This window comes from Monoraphidium neglectum, assembly GCF_000611645.1.
Source record: "Monoraphidium neglectum strain SAG 48.87 unplaced genomic scaffold scaffold00019, whole genome shotgun sequence".
Classification (NCBI taxonomy): domain Eukaryota; kingdom Viridiplantae; phylum Chlorophyta; class Chlorophyceae; order Sphaeropleales; family Selenastraceae; genus Monoraphidium; species Monoraphidium neglectum.
The window spans coordinates 50,356-66,129 of record NW_014013608.1 but is presented as its reverse complement, the minus strand read 5'-3'; the positions used below and the strand labels follow the sequence as shown (position 1 = coordinate 66,129).

At 65.4% G+C, this 15,774-nt stretch overlaps 5 protein-coding genes across 5 annotated transcripts; 1 reads left to right on the top strand and 4 right to left on the bottom strand.

Moving 5' to 3' along the window:
• Window positions 1–238: 238 nt before the first annotated feature.
• Window positions 239–911, bottom strand: MNEG_0278 (hypothetical protein; the record flags this gene model as incomplete). Its single annotated transcript, XM_014051251.1, has 4 exons — window positions 239–271; window positions 373–510; window positions 662–729; window positions 890–911. 4 exons carry the CDS (start codon window positions 909–911, stop codon window positions 239–241), a joined length of 261 nt encoding a protein of 86 aa, XP_013906705.1.
• A 1,192-nt stretch (window positions 912–2,103) lies between these two features.
• Window positions 2,104–2,991, bottom strand: MNEG_0277 (hypothetical protein; the record flags this gene model as incomplete). Its single annotated transcript, XM_014051250.1, has 2 exons — window positions 2,104–2,337; window positions 2,716–2,991. The coding sequence occupies 2 exons, from the start codon at window positions 2,989–2,991 to the stop codon at window positions 2,104–2,106; spliced, it is 510 nt and encodes a 169-aa protein (XP_013906704.1).
• A 3,484-nt stretch (window positions 2,992–6,475) lies between these two features.
• Window positions 6,476–9,074, top strand: MNEG_0276 (ATP-dependent RNA helicase DDX35; the record flags this gene model as incomplete). The annotated part of the gene is made up of 7 exons (XM_014051249.1): window positions 6,476–6,482; window positions 6,541–6,656; window positions 6,950–7,105; window positions 7,477–7,592; window positions 7,839–8,114; window positions 8,408–8,667; window positions 8,893–9,074. 7 exons carry the CDS (start codon window positions 6,476–6,478, stop codon window positions 9,072–9,074), a joined length of 1,113 nt encoding a protein of 370 aa, XP_013906703.1.
• An 808-nt stretch (window positions 9,075–9,882) lies between these two features.
• On the bottom strand, window positions 9,883–12,619 carry MNEG_0275 (hypothetical protein; the record flags this gene model as incomplete). Its single annotated transcript, XM_014051248.1, has 3 exons — window positions 9,883–10,122; window positions 10,348–11,246; window positions 11,554–12,619. The coding sequence occupies 3 exons, from the start codon at window positions 12,617–12,619 to the stop codon at window positions 9,883–9,885; spliced, it is 2,205 nt and encodes a 734-aa protein (XP_013906702.1).
• Window positions 12,620–14,093: 1,474 nt separating this feature from the next.
• Window positions 14,094–14,453, bottom strand: MNEG_0274 (hypothetical protein; the record flags this gene model as incomplete). Its single annotated transcript, XM_014051247.1, has 1 exon — window positions 14,094–14,453. One exon carries the CDS (start codon window positions 14,451–14,453, stop codon window positions 14,094–14,096), a length of 360 nt encoding a protein of 119 aa, XP_013906701.1.
• Between the last annotated feature and the right edge of the window lie 1,321 nt (window positions 14,454–15,774).

Sequence of the window (15,774 nt, the reverse complement as noted above, 5' to 3'; positions counted from 1 at the left end):
GGGCGCGCGCGCCGCGGCGCCGCTGCTGGCGCCGGCGCCGCCGCCGGCGGCCGCGTCCCAGGCGCAGCCGGCGGACTCCTGGGTGCCGACGCTGTGGCTCGAGCCGGAGGGGCTTGGGGAGCGGCGCAGCTCCTGCGCAGACGCAGCGGTTCGGGGCCGGGGAAAGTCGCGTCAGACGGCATGCGCGGCGGTGCGAACAGCTGTTGCGCTTTGTGAGCGATACGGCTGCTGCGCCCACTCATCCCGAAAGGATCGCTGGAGGGATCACACCCTACAGAGTCGAGCCATGCAAGATGGGTGGCAAAGGATCACAACCCCGTCCAGCCGCTCTGATTGCCCGGCGACGTCCCTGCCGCGTGGCGCGGGCCACACCTGCATGGCCTGCGCGTCACAGTCGGCGCCGCCGAAGAAGCCTGCGGCGTGCTGCTGCTGCTGCTGCTGCTGCTCCTGCTGCTGGTGCGGCGCCGCGCAGCCACCCGGCCGCTGCTGCTGCTGCTGATGCTGCTGGGCCTGCGCAAGCATGGTCACAAGGGTTGACATGTGGGCATGATTGGGGTGCGTGGGGTGAGAAGTTGCTGGCGGACAGCGTCTGGGACGAAATCTAATGAATGTTCCCAGAACCACCCGACCGCGCGCCCCCGCTGCTGGACGCCCTGCTCACCTGCATCTGCATCATCCCAGGCATCCCGTACATCATCGGCCCGCCCATGCCGGGCATCGGCATCATCCCTGCGGCGGGTGCGCGGGCGACCGGGTGCGCACGGGCGGGGCGGTGACGCCGGTGAGTAACGAGGCGCCATAGCGCCCGATCCGCTGAGCGGAGCGCGGAGCGAGGCATGCATCGCGACTCTCATGCGATAGGGTTGGTCTGCATCGCCCTTGAACTCACCCCACATGGGCATGGGCCACATTCCGAAGGGCTGCGGGTGCATCGCTTGCTGGTGCACAGCTGCAGCCCTCGCGGCCGCGGAAAACGCCTCCATATGTGCATACCACATGCCTCGCTGCTGCTGCTGGACTGGACCACTGTGCTGGGTGGGCATTGGTCCCGCTGCTGCGCACTGGCCTGCAGGCTGACTTCCGCCTTGGTACTGTGCCGCGGGCTCCACAGGAGTAGCCATCAATCCTTTAGACGACGATCTGGCCCGCAGGCTGTGCAGAAGCTCCCGATGCTGTCCCAGGGAGACAAATCAGTGCTGGAGGGCCTGGGGGAGGCCTCACGCAACCGAACAGACGATCACTAAGGTCTAACAAACACTCGACTACAACGTGCGTTCGCAAGAACAAACCGATCACACGCGTTGGGGTGGGCCGACCATGCGGAACGGCAAGGTAGCTGGAAGACGCCTCGGTAAATGAGGACTCTGGGCGATCTTGCCAGCACGAGCAATTGAACGTTTACACGCAATTCACAGCTCTTACCAGCGTGGCCCCGCCTGTGCAGGGGCGAACCCGGGTGACACCATCGACGTCACTGCGGACGCGGTCGCAAGCCCAAGCTGCTGATTAGCACAGCGCACCGGCCCTGCCACGAGGGCAGCCTCTGCGCCGCGCCTGTGAAAGCATCAACTGCCCCTCGTTCAATTCACGGCGGGCCCATTTGCTGGCACTGTCCCGCCGTCAGGATCTCTCGCTCGCTTCTCCCACCCTCCCACCCACCCTGCTGCGACACAGCGCCAGAATCAGGATGGGGCAGGCTTCCCCGCACTCGACACGCGTGCCCCGTTCTTGCGCAGCGCATCTGAGGCATCGCCCCGCCAGAACACTTGCTTGCGTTTGGACCGGGTCTTTTTCACCGCACGCTAGCAGTCTCGGTCCAAACTGCCCGCGGCTTTTGCTCGTGTCTAGTCACCCTTGACGGCAGCCGCGAATGGGCCAGCAGCCAGGGGCCAACCGCACATCCCCCAGAAGCATCATGCCCTGATCGCCAAATCATCAGTCGAATATTAACACCTAGATCGCGCCATCCCTGGCGCACGCACCACACGATGCAAGGCCGCCATGCCCGCGCCGATGCGGGGCCTGCCGAGCCGTCGCCAGCACCGCCGGGCTCGCAGCCTGTGCCGACCCCCTCGCCCCTCCGCGCGGCCCCCGCGTCACCCATCAGTACACGTATTCTTCCGGCAGGCTTCCCACGGGAAACGATCTTGACTGCTGGAAGAGCGCGCCGACCTTGGGCATCACATTCCAGACGAGGGAGAGCGTCAGGGGCGTCCCGCGCAGCGACTGGCCGCGGTCTATGAGGGCGTACTTGTGCTTCAGGCCGGGGGCCTTGATCACGGCCTCGTCCTTGGACCGCACGATCTTGTCCCACAGCACGACCTGGTTGATCTTGTTCTGCGGGCGTCCGAGGTTGCGGCGCGCCGAGGGAGCGTGTCCACGATGGGGTGGGGGGGGTGGAGAGGGGGTGTGCGCATGGGTGACGGCATGGTTTGAGGGGGATGGCGGCGCAGCGGGGCACAAGGCCGGTGCTGGTGCTGCAACACGCCCGCTGCACTTGCTGCGCCGCGCAGAGTGCGGCCCTCACAGCAGGGGCCGCCGCCTCAACCCTCCCAACCTGTATGCGACCCGTGCTTCTGGGGAGCACAGCCTGCAGCCTGCTCGCCGCGCGCTACAACATGCAGACCGCACCACCGCACTGGAGCCCACCATGCCCTGTCTCCCCACACCTGGCCCCCACCAGTCATCCCCCTCCCCCGCAGCAAGCAAGCGCACCTCGGCAGTCTCATACTCGGCCTGCACAAACACAAACAGCTGCTTCGTGTTCCAGCTGAACGCGCTGCGCAGGTCGGCGTCGAGCGCCATGGACAGCACCGCCTGGTCGTTCTTCGAGCGGAAGGGGGCCAGGCGCTTGACGCCCTTCAGCTGCAGGCTGATCTGGGGGTTGCTCTGGTGGACATAGTCCGTCAGCGTGACGAGCACGCACAGCGCCGCGGCTACGGTGCCGAAGAAGGTCAGCACCGCGTTGATGCGGGCCCAGAAGTTGTGCATGGCCGCCGCCGCCGCCGCCCGTGAGGGCGCTCGCGCCGCCGCAGCTGCGCGCTGCCGAGGTCGCTGCTACCTGGCAGTTTGGTGGTGCCCGCAAGCGACCAGCTGCTGCTGACCTTGAGCTCGGCGGTCGCTGTTGCTCCGCTGCTGAGCGTTCCAATGCTGCTTGAGCCTGTCTGAGCAGAAGCGCGAGCGCGGCGGCGTTCGGTTGTGACGCTGCTGGTGCAGGTTGGCTCAGCTGTTTACCGATGCTGGGGTCGGCACGTTCTAGTAGTACTGTTGGTCTGGAAGTGAGCAATACTATCAGGAGATCCAAGGGCGAAAACGTCGGGGCCTAGCCCAATGGCACTGCGCTACAGATCGTAAGAGCTGGCTCAGACTTAGTTGGATCAAAAAAGTTTCCTACATTGAGAGTAGTCAAAGGATACATTGATCGGCCTTGGTTCCTTTGTACAAGCGCTGGGACTCACACAAAATCTGTGATCACTTCCAGGTCCTTGCATACGAGTGCAAAATGGCCCTGGTGACGCTGACACAATTGGACATTACCCAAGCCGCAGATCTAGCTTGATACGGCAGCGGCGGGCACACGGCGTTGGCGCGGCCGCGACCACTGCGCTCGTCCAGTGCTGAAGTGCGTTGCTGATGTCCTTCCAGCGCCCAGGGTCGCGTTCCAAATCCGCGTTTGGCGTCTCTTTCCCTGCCGCACCATCCCGTCCCCCGCCCGGCCGCGGTGCCGACGGGCCGCCAAGCACCAGCGGGCGCGGTGACGGCGGCGTCGCCGCCGCCGGGGCGCAGAGGCAGGAGCAGCAGCAGCGGCCGGGCGCGCAGCTGCCCGCGGCGCGGTACAGGCGGCACATTTTGTACCTCGTTGAGTCTCATGCTACGGTCATCTTGGTCGGCGAGACTGGCAGCGGCAAGACGACGCAGGTGCCGCGGTTCCTGTACGAAGCCGGATGGGCCGACGACGGGATGCAGGTGGGCACTTCGAAAATCGCGTGATTTGGGGCTGCAGGGGTGCGGGTGCATGGCTGGCTGGCTTTTGTCCAGCACTTTCAAACAGCGAGCAGCGCGGCAGGTCGCCTTGCGTCCGCTGCAGCCGCGGCTGCCGCAGACAAACGGCCGGCTCCCCATCCCGGCATCCAAGCACTGGCCCCAACCCCCGAGCCATCAGCAACTGAGCGCTGCTTTGCAGACTGTATCCCCGGTCTCTTCCCCCGTGGCCGCGGCCCGCGCCCTGTTTCCCCAGGTGGTCTGCACGCAGCCGCGCCGCGTGGCGGCGGTGACAGTGGCGCAGCGCGTGGCGGAGGAGATGGGGACGCCGCTGGGCGGCGCCGTCGGTTACGCCATCCGCTTCGAAGAGGTTGCGAGCCAGGTGTGAGATGGGGAAGTCGAGAGGCGTGCGGCTGGGCAGTCATGCCACCAGACCAGAGGGGTGCAAAGTCCGCGGCGTGATCAAGGCTTGGCGGTCGGCAGACCCGAGGCCGTGCGAGCGCCAGCGCCCGCAGAGGCAGCGGCGGGGCGGCGCGAGCAGCGGGGACGCTTTGTACTGCCATGGGTCGAGGCGGGCATGCGGCCAGCCTCCGTCCACCCTCTGGACCGGCCGCACATCGGGCGGTGCTGCTGCAAGCGACCGCTGTACCGCCGGCCCGCAGGTGACGCGCGTGAAGTACGTCACCGACGGCGTACTGCTCAGAGAGATGATGGAGGACCCCCTGCTCACGCGCTACAGGTGAGTCGTCGGGTCCTTTGGGGGGAGTGACGGGTGACGGGATTATACGCCAGAGGTCGGATGGAAGATTGAGTGCGCCTGCGCCATCTAAACAGCCCCGCGAGCCCTGAAAATGGCCTGTCTAGCAGGTTGCGCCTGCCACCGCAGCGCAGTTGCCAGCGGTCTGGGCGAGAGTATGCCTACCAGGCATGGTTTTGTTGCAGCAGATTACATACCGCTGACTCCACCCACACACATACCCACATGTCAACCTGCCGGCGACCAACCGCATACGACATGCCGCACTGCCCGCCCCCTGTGATCCTTGTCAGCGTCGTGATGGTGGACGAGGCGCACGAGCGGTCGCTCGCGACAGACACGCTGCTGGGCCTCCTTAAAAAGGCGAGAGGGGGGGGGGGGCAGCAGGCGTGCAGGGCAGCCGGCGGCAAGCGGATGCCCGCAATGGTGCTGGGTGGCCAGGTGCCCCGCTGTTTTGTGTGTCCAGTTGCGTGTGAAGACACAGGACTTGCAACCTGCACGGGTGCTGCATTTCGGGTTTGTGCCTTCCCCCGCTGCAGCAACCCCCGCGGGGCTGACGCCCAGAGTTTCCAGAAAGGCCCTGCTGACAGCCGGCCTGCATCCCTTCATCACGGGCGCCAAAACAAACACAATTGGGGGCATCGACAGGTCCAGCGGCGGCGGCCGGACCTGCGTGTCATTGTCAGCAGCGCCACGCTGGAGGTGGAGCGCCTCTTCAACTTCTTCGACCCCGCGGGCGGCAGCGGCGGCGGGCCGGGCGCCGCATGGCGTGGCGCGGGCGCGGGCGAGTGGCGGCCTGGGGAGATTTCGAGGGCGCCGGCCGTGTTGAGCATTGAAGGGCGGACTCACCCAGTGCAGGTGAGATCAGGGAAGGCACGCGCAGGCCGCTTTCGGCTGTCAGGGCTGCCCTGGGGACTGCGCAGCCGCTGCGCTCGGCTCGGCGCCAGGCGTGTGCTTATTTGCAACTGCTGCATAGCTGCTGGCGGCCGCACCTAGATCGTCCGCCCACCGCCTTCGACTCAACTTCCCCGCAGCTTCACTACTTACTGGAGCCCACCAGCGACTACGTGAAGGCCGCCGTGAACACCGTCTGTGAACTTCACCGAGAGGACGTGCCAGGTGACGTGCTCGTGTTCCTGACCGGCCAGGAGGAGGTGGAAGCTGCCGTGAAGATGCTGGCGGAGGAGGCGGGGCGGCTGCGGGGCAGCAGGCTCAAGTACCGGCTGCTGCCGCTGCCGCTCTACTCGGGTGCGCGAGGGGGGCGGGCGCCGGTCTTGGGCCATGCTTGTGCCCCGGGCTGCCCTTGTAGGGGGATCCGAGTCCTTTGAAACGCTGTCTGCAGCTCAGGGAGCAGGCTATTGCACCTCATTAAGGACCATGAGGAGGGGGGGAGGGGGGAGGAGGGAAGACAACTGACAACTAATCCTGTGGGTTCCCAGGGTCAGCAGGATGCCGCCTTCATCACTGCCGCGCCCCTGCCTGCAAAATCCCTTTCGTTACCGCCCCTGCCCTGCGCCGGCCGCCCGCCCGCCCGCAGGCCTGCCAGGCGCGCAGCAGCAGGCAGCGTTCCAGCCGGCAGCACGCGGCACGCGCAAGGTGGTGGTCGCAACAAACATTGCGGGTGCGCGCGCATCCCGTTGACCGTCCGTCTTTGACCGCAATAGCAGCCAGCACATTGCGTGTGAACAGCGTGGACACGCGGTGCGCACCCACCGTTCTCGTGTCCTGAAATGCATTATGTTTCGTACACGTTTGACCACGTTTGACCGCGTTTGATCACGTCGCTGACCGCCGTTCCCCAGAGACCAGCCTGACCCTGGAGGGCATCGTGTATGTGGTCGACAGCTGCTACGTGAAGCAGCGCGCCTTCAACCCCGCCATCGGCCTGGAGTCCTTGCTTGTCGCACCCACTTCCAAGGTAGGTCGCTCGACAAGACTTGCACCACACGGGCTGCGTGGGTCCAGTCCGTTCCAGACCACTGGCATTCTGTCCAGTGGACGTGTCTGCCGGGGTTCTATGTGCATACCGTAATGCTGAGGTGTGTATATCAAAGTGCTGAATGGCAAGCTTGCGCCTCGCCTTGCCATTCGCCAGTGTCAACGACCTGGCTCTGCCCCGAGATGGCAGGCGCACAGACGTCTTGCTGTGTCGCAGCTATTGTCAAGTCGTGCGGCACCCCCTTCAATTGTGTCACCCCCGCTCCCTCGCAGGCATCCGCCACGCAGCGCGCCGGCCGCGCGGGCCGCGTGCGCCCGGGGCACTGCTTCCGTCTGTGCACCGAGGACGCGTTTGCTACGCTGCTGCCCGCGGCCAGCACGCCCGAGATGCAGCGATCGGACCTGGCCGGCATGCTGCTGCAGCTCAAGGTGGGCGCATTGGTATCTAGGGGATGCACTTTGTGATGTGACACGCCTTCTGCATGCTGCTCAACTGGGTTGGCTCATGCAAGTGTGGACTTAAGCCTGGCCGGTGTGCTGCTGCAGCTGGGGCCGGGGTCGCCGGGTGACAGCGCCCAGGCAGAGGCGCCATGCACAAGTATTTTTAGGCAGGGGGCAGGGGCATCTCGGGGGCGCCCAGCAAGATGGGACGGGTGGATTCGCGTGAATTCCATGTTTCCGCTGGGGCGGTGATCAAGTACAATGTTGCATGCAGCCACACACTGAGCGAGGCTGCGGCACTTCATCATGCTGAAGAAATCTGCGCGGCTGCCGCCCCGCCGCCTCTGCACCTGCCACAGGCCATGGGCATCGACAACGTGATGCGCTTCGACTGGCTGGCGCCGCCGCCCGCGGAGGCGGTGGTGCGGGGGCTGGAGCTGCTGCACGCGCTGGGAGCCCTGGACGGCGACGCCAAGTGAGTAATAAAACCACGTAAGGTTTTGTTTTCGCAATTACTTTTGAGCGGTGTGGGCCCCTCGGGAGCCTTGAAGGTTCATGTCTTGAGCAACCCAGCTCCAGCTCAGGAGCTGCTGAACCCTACCACTCTTGACTCATCCTGTCCAATTCTATCCAATCCTGTCGTGTCCTATCCTATCCTCTCATGTCCCATCCCGTCACATCTTACCCTGTGTCGCTCCATGTTTCGGCCCTCTCTCTGCAGGCTGTCTAAAGACACTGGGATCCCCCTGGCCTCCCTCCCCCTCGACCCGCCCCTTGCCGCCGCCCTCCTCGCCGCCTGCCGCCGCCACGGCTGCGCCGACCATCTGCTGCTCCTCGCCGGCCTGCTGTCTGTGCCGTCAGTCTGGGGCCACGCCGGCGGCGGGGGCCTGCGGGCGCGGGACGCGGCGGTCGCCAAGTTTGCGGCGGCGGAGGGTGACATGGTGACGTACCTGAACGCCCACAGGGCGTGGGCAGAAAACGGGCGGTCGCAAAAGTGGTGGGCGGGGGCGGCCGAAAGGAGGGGGGGCGGGTCGTCGCAATGGCGCCGTGTGTTTGTGGGGGCTCTGATATCAACACGCCCGATTTTCCCGGCAAAGTGGTCTGATCAGGGTTGCAGTCAGGGTTTCCTGCTGGCCGCGCTCTGCCCTGAGGGCGGTCTCGCAGCCCAGCGTCCCCACGCTCGACGCATTTGCTGCCAGCCCATCAGCAGCCCTTGCAACTTCACCCCCCCGACCGGCCTCCCCGCTCACCCCTTCCATGGTGCCCTCTTGCCCCACCCTCCCCTGCCAGGGCCAACCGCCACTTTGTGCACCACCACCACATGCGGCGCGCCGAGGAGGTCGCCAAGCAGCTGCGCGCCCGCCTCTCCCGCCTCGGCCTGCTGCCGCGCGGCGCGGCGGAGGCGGCGTTCGACCTGCAGTCGTTCCTCGCCGCGATTGCCGCGGGCATGTTCTTCAACGCAGCGAGGTTTGCGCGGACGGACTACGACCCGCGGGCCGCCAACGACGCCGGCACCCATGTGTACCGCCTGCTGCGGCACACAAAGCAGGGTGAGGGATTGCCATTCGAAGCAAGGGGGCTGCGACCCGCATCGGCATTGGGGGCCACTAAGGGCGTATTTTTACGTGCAGCGACTCGCCTCTGCGGTTGGTGTTTGGCAGGCGCTTTGCTGTTGCTGCTGCCGGGCACCAAGGCAGCGGTGACCTCAGGTTCCAGCAACGCCGTCAGACGAGCGCTGACTCGCGCCACATCCTTTCTTCTCATGTCATCCGCAGACGCGCCGCTGCAGCTGCGCATCCACTCCTCGTCCGTGCTGTGGCGCGTGCGGCCGGAGCTGGTGATATTCCACCGCTGCCAGCAGGGGGACGAGGGGTGGTACGAGATGCAGGGCGTCACCGCGGTGACACAGGAGGCGCTGGCGGAGGCCGCGCCCCACTTTTGCCGGCTGCGGCGGTGAGATGTCTCCCCTCCCCCCGCTCCCCCTCAATCTCGAACCGCCGGCTGAGAGGGCGCGCGATCCAGCGGCCTTGGCGGCTCATGTTGCAGCTGCTGCCAACGTGTTGTTTGGGCGGCGCTGCGGCTGCGGCTGGTGCCTGGTGGTCTGCCGAGGCCCACGTGGGATGGCGGCGCTGGAACAAGCGCTGACCGGTTGTGGTGGAGCAGCCCGCTCCCTCCTGGACACAATGCAAATGCTTCTTACATGTCATCTACAGTACCCTATTCTCACTTGTGTGGGTCCCTCTCTGGCTGTGTAACCTGTGAAAATGCATGAGGCGCATCGTTTGAGCTGCACTAAGTGCATTCCCCACAGCGGCACAGCAGACCAAATGCAAGTTGAAACGTGCATGCGTCGTCAGTCATGCGAGCGGCTCTGCAATGCGCACCCTGGCACTCTGTGTCGAAGGTGCTTGGCTATGTGAGCTCAAATCTGGCAACCCAGCGGGCGGGGCATGGCCGGTGAAGTGTGGAGTGCGGAGCAAGGCCCCAACGCTTTGTGCAGGCAGCAGTGAAGCGTGAGAATAATGGGGCAAAGTGGGTAATGTACCTATACATGTATTGGCGGTGCGGCGGCGCCTGCATCTGCTCTGCCAGGGGGCAGACAGCCAGGCCCCGAAAGCAGCACTTACGCAGAATTGACCAATTGACTCACTCCAATTGACTCGCTACAGCAGCATCCGCGGCACGCCGCCAACTCAACTAAAACACTCTTATTGACACCACCAGCTTGACACTGCACCAGCTTCGCACAGCACCACCTCGGTGCGTCAGCTTGCAATAGCACGCAGCAGGGCCCGCAGGGCTGCATCGCAGCCGCCGCCCTCGTCGCCGCCCGCGGCCCCGGCATGTCTCGCAAGCAGTGCCAGGCCGCCCGTCACACCAGCGTCCTGCGCAGAGCCCGTGTTGCCGCAGCCAAGCGCGGGCAGGCCCTCAAACGCGGCCACCATCAGATCCTCCACGAAGGTGTCCCCAAACGCCTCCACCAGGTCAGCCTCAGCTGCATCATCCTGAGGGGATGAGTTTGGGACAGTGGTGGGGCAATTCTTGGATATGGCTGATTTGCAAGTTACCGCATGGGTTGCATCGTTGCAAGGGGTGGTTGTGAAAGTGAGCCCCAAAAGTGCTGAAGCCCCCGGGCACAACAGGCAATCACACTCACATTGCTGCTGCAACTGCCCTTGGATGGCATGTGTTTGAGAGCCCCCTGCACCCCGGCAGCGCCCTCATCTCACCAGGTTCTCCCCAGTTAGCGCCTCCACCAGGGCAGGTGACGTGACCGCACCCACGCCCCCCGCAGCGAGCAGGTGCAGGACCGGCGCCGCAGCCGCAGCGCGGCGGCCTGGAGGCAGCAGGCATAGCAGCTCAGCGCCCACCTGCTGCTGCTGCTGCTGCTGCTGCTGCTGCTGCCGCTGCCGCTGCCGCTGCCGCTGCCGCTGCTGCTGCTGCTGCTGCTGCTGCTGCTGCTGCTGCTGCTGCTGCTGCTGCTGCTGCTGCTGAGCATTGGAAGAGCCACTACTGTCGCCGCATAAAGCTGCATGCCCCTTGGCACCAGAGATGAGCGGCGCGAGCATCATGACAGCTCCAGCCAGATCGCCGGCTGCAGCCAGCACGGCGGCAGCTGCCGAGTAGATGCCGCCATCAGCGTCGGGCAGAGCAGGCCGCAAGGCGGTGATGCCTGCCGCACGGGACGAGTGCGATGAAGCAGCTGCACCCCTGCGTTTGCCGCTGCCGCCTGGCGAGCCGCCGCGATGAGCAGCTGGAGGAGCCTGAAGCTGCTGCTGCTGCCCGCCCCGCAGCTCGCATGTGGTCAGCAGCCGCCGAGCAGCGGCCGCCGCGCCCACTGGTGCGCTGGGCGCCCATGGCACGAGCGCGCCCAGCCCCTCTGCGACCGCCTCTAGAGGCAGGGCAGCCACCTGGCCCCCCGCTGACCACAGGGCGTCGCTGTCAAGCAGCAGCGCCTCCACCGCCCCCACTGCCGCCGCGGCCGCGTCGCACTCGCCCCCGTTGGCACTGTGGGCTGCGCTGCTGGCAAGCGTGGCGAAGAATGCACGCCATGCGGTGGGGTCTTTGGGCACCCAGGTGGTGCCGGTGGGGCAGAGGGACTGAGCTGTGCGCATGATGGCGGCGGGAGCTGCGTGGTGGGGGGCGAGGGGCAAAGGGCGACGGTAAGTTTGGACGGGCACATGTGCATGTGCAATAAGAATATGCGTGTGTAGCAATGAGTGGAGATGTTCATGGGTCTGCCGAGAAGGGGGACACATGCAGGACACAGCGAACAGGCTGCACTGTCAGTCCACCCCACAAAGTGAGGCGAGATGGCTGCTGCAGTGGCTGCTGCTGTGGTTGCAGCGCCCACACATGACGAGCCCAGGAAGCCCATCCCAAACAAGCCGACGCAGTCGCATGGCCCTGAGCGCATGCAAAACCTCCATGCCCACCTGCAGATCCGGTTGACACCTCCGCCCCCGCATCGTGCGCCGCCGCCAGCGCCGCCTCCAGCAGGCCCCCTTCCAGTTCAGGCTGCCCGCCCGCCTGCCGGAACTCCTGGTACATTTGAACCGCCGCCTCCGACAGCCCCACAGACGCGCACAGCCGCACAGCCAGCCGCCGCGCCGCCGCCTCGTCCTCCCGCCGGCAGCCGGGCGGGAACTGCAGCCAGTGCCCCGGCAATTCTGGAGACTCCTGGGCTGCCTCGGCGCAGGCAACCGCAAGGCGTGCCCACAGCTCGCTAGCGCGCCGCGCAGCTGCTGCCCAACCGCCTGCCAGCTGCTGCTGGACCTCTGGTTTTGCGCCAGCGGCTGCTGTGGCAGCTTCCGCGGCACGACGCTCTGCCAAGACGTTGCCTCCGGACAGCAGTGGTGACGTCAGAGCGGCCAGCAGCACCTCTACAAGCCGCTGGCCGGTCAGCACGCGGCCCGTCTCATTTGCACAGCTGCGCTCTGCCGCCTCAAACGCAGCGGCCGCTTGCGACAGCAGCTGCTCCTGTGCCAGCAGCGCCAGCTGCGCGCCTGCTGTGCTGCTGATGAAGCCAGCTCCACCTCCAACATGCTCGAGCACTTGCGCCCATGTGCCGTGCGGCAGCCTCTGACCAGCAGCAACGGCTGCCTCTGCCAAATCTGCTGCTGCCTCCAGCGCCGCGGCAGGCTTCGTGGAGCCTGTCTTGAGCAGCGACAACAGGTGCGCCGTAACGGCAGCGTTGCCTAGAGACAGCGTCGCCGCCGCAACGCTGGTGCCTTGGGCCGCAGCTAGCAGGCTGAGCACGCGTCCTGCCGTTTGCGCAGAGCCCTCTGTCGCAGCTGCCTCGGCCGCCGCACGCAGCACAGGAGCAGGCAGCTGCTCAGCCGGAAGCCCCTCCCACGAGGTCACCAGCGCCTGAAGCAGGCTGGCATGCGCATCCGCGCCACCACCGGGCCCGCTGCCGCTTGCCTCTTGCACCAGCTGCCATGCGGCCCAATGGTCCCCCTGCACCACATACGCCGCCACAAAAGCTTTGAGGCTCTCCATTCCCACTGTGCTCAGGGGCAGGCCGCCGCTGCTGATGCTCGTGCAAAACTCAAACGCCGCTATCAACTCTGCATCTGTGACAGAAATGGAGCCCGCCAGCACCTGCACCAGGCCAGCCGCTCCAGTGGCCGGAAGCGCCACAGGAACGCCTGGCAACGGCCGCCTTCGCTGCAGCCGGGCCTGTCCAGCCGCGCCTGCGTCGCCGCCACCCAGGCCAGATGGCAGCTTCCCAGTGCGCGCCAGCTGCAGCAGGCCCAAGGCCCACTGTGTGCGCTGTGGGCCGGGCGGCAGCAGCGCAACACAAGCCGCCAGGTCGCCCAAGGCGCGGCCGCAAGCGGTCCGATCGAGCGCGCCACTTCCCCACGCCATGCGCAGCAGGAGAACGGCCAGCGGCAGCCGGCCCAGGTCGCAGGCCGTGCGGATCAAGGCCTCTGCCATGGGCCCGGCAGCAAGGACGGGACCGTCACCGCACGCCAGGCGCAGCAGCCGTGCCGATGTCAGCGCCGACGGCGCTGCCTGCAGGAGAGCGCAGGCTGCGGCTGGGCTTGGTGCGGCGGCAAGCAGCAGATATGCCGCCGTGAGTTGCTTTGCAAGGCTTTCTGGCGGCTGTGTGTGCTCGTGCTGCTGCTGGCCCTGCTGCTGCTGCGGCTGCTGCTGCTGGAGCTGCTGCCGCAGGCGGCGGGCGAGCCGGTCCAAGGTGGCCGCCGCCTGGACAGCTGCTTGCTTGCACTCCCACGCTGCCACAATAGTGCATACGCTGGAAATGTTGCCCACATCGCCGTCTGCGCTCGCACGCTGCAGCACCGCCGCCACAGCTGCCGCTGGCAGCGGCCCTGGCAGCTCGCGCAAGCAGTGGAGTGCGTGGCTCAGCCCGCCTGGCAGCTTGCACAGCTGCACCACCGCCTCTGCAAGCAGCTCGCGCTCCTGCACAAGCAGCGCGTGGGGTTTGCCGCCTTCGCGACTGATCTCCCCGGCTGCGGGACCAACCAAGCCGCCAAAAGCCAGGGCGAGGTGTGCTAGGGAAGCCGGTCGCCTTTGCTGCTGAGCTCCCCAATCCACCATTCGAACGCCGACTTCCGCAGGCGCGGCAGACAGAGCTGGCATGCGTCATCGTCTGTGCCGGTGATGAGCGTGTCAGGGGAGCGTCGGAACAGGGCCTGGTGAGGAAGCCGAGGGTGGAGGGTGCATAGTTTGGCGCAGCGCGGCAATTCATGATGGCGTGTGGGACGTTGTATGGTGACTCACGCATGCACGCGCGCACGAACGCATCGCACGCGCGCGTACCCTCATCACATGCGCACATGCAAAAGCTCAAATTGCTGGCGCAAGCACGCGTTTGTGAAGGCACGCATCATCACGCCACCAATCAATCCCAGCGTTGCATTATGCATGCAGACATGACAATCCTTTGGGTCACGTTAATTGAACTCGTGCCAACATCAGTGATAAAGAGCAGCCTTTTAAATTCAACAACCTAGCCCACCAGAGCAGCTGCCAGCTGGGCGCCCTTTGCAGGGTTCAGCATGTTGTCGTACAAGCGGCGAGCCGCAGGCGATGATGACAAAGGGCATTGCGACAGCAGCACGTCAGGGCAGAAGCGTGCCTTGATCGCGAGCAGGACTGCGGCGCTATCCAGCAAGATCTTATGCTTCTTGACTGCCTCGAATGTCATTGAGGGCGAAGCTTGCGCGACAGCCGCGGCCGCAGCCTCAATGTCGCCGGCGGCCTCGTCTAACGGGCCAAGTGCACTGCCATAGAAGAGCGCCGCACAGCGCAGGCCGAGGGCTTCCCACTCCGACAGGCCTCCGGCGGCCACCGCGGCGCACGCCACCATTGTTGGCCGGAGTAAGCCAAAACTCGCCCCTGTCTCAGTGAGCGCCGAATACCAGCCCTCAAAAACGCCGAAATGGAGGCAGGTGAGGGCACGTTCCCGCAGACTCGACACAAGCATGGGCAGCATGGACATGGCGATGCTCTGGGCAAACTTGATGCGGAGATCTGTGCCAGAAACTTTGGCGTATGAATGGAGATTCTCATACGTGTGAAGCAGGAACTGCGGCAGGGTGGCGTCCAGAAGAGCTCGCGTCACCCGGACACAACTGCGACGTCAGGCGAGCACGGGGGTTGTCACAGGCCGCCGGCGACTGATCGGGATATTCAAGGAGTCACGCCCTGACGGCGCCGCAGCCCATGTGTGCGTGGGCACGATCGCCAACTCGAGCATTTGGGCGGATTGCTTGCCATCTCCACCTTCTGCCCAAGCGAACCATACGCACACGCCCCCAGCTGGCCTTGTCCGCCGACAGGGGTGAGGATAAAGACGTGGGCTGCAGCAGCCGGTCAGCCAAGCCTGAATTGCAGCCACTGCTGTAGTGCTGAATGTCCACCTCAGCCGCGATGTACTGCCACCTGACACAGGCACGTGTGAAACAGAAACATACTAGGGTTGAGAGTTTAGGGGCTACCCTTATGACAGCCAAGAGTTCAGGTTTAAACCCCAAACAAGCACACGCCCCCTGCGTTGCCATGGCACAGGCCAAATCAGGGGCAGTGCCGCCCACCAGGGGTCGTCGCAGGGCCCCAGATTGTCCCGGTCATCGCGAAACTTGAGGTAGGTGGTCAGTGCAAAACTATCGTCCATGGTTAAGCCGCGGCCGCCCGCCAAGAATATGGTGCTCGAGGCGGGAGAGGACCGCGTGAAGGGCGCGGCAGTGGCCGGGACCTGCACATTTTGAAAGGGGTTGCCACCCGCCGCATGTGGGATCAGGTTAGAGTCACAAACATATGAAAGGGAAACGACATACCTTGCACTTTGGTGCAAACTTCGGGTTGCAGAGGGTACAGGCGCGCTCAGCCCCAACCCATGTAGCATCAACGCTGCCAAAACCAAACCCTGCCGTTTTGCAACACGTCTATGCGCGCACCCCGGGGAGCGCCGGGTGCCAGGAGCGCGCCTCCACCGCCGACAGCGTGGCCATCCAGGCGACCTCCCCGAGTGCCCCGCCCTGGGGCGCCGCAGCACCCGCCTCCTCAAGCTGCAGCACCATGCAGCGCTGCACCAGGCACTGGTAGCGCCTTAGTGGCATGACAACGCAAACATCTCTTGAGGTTGCTTGCAAGATATCAATTTGGAACTTGGTTAGCAAAGGGCCCAT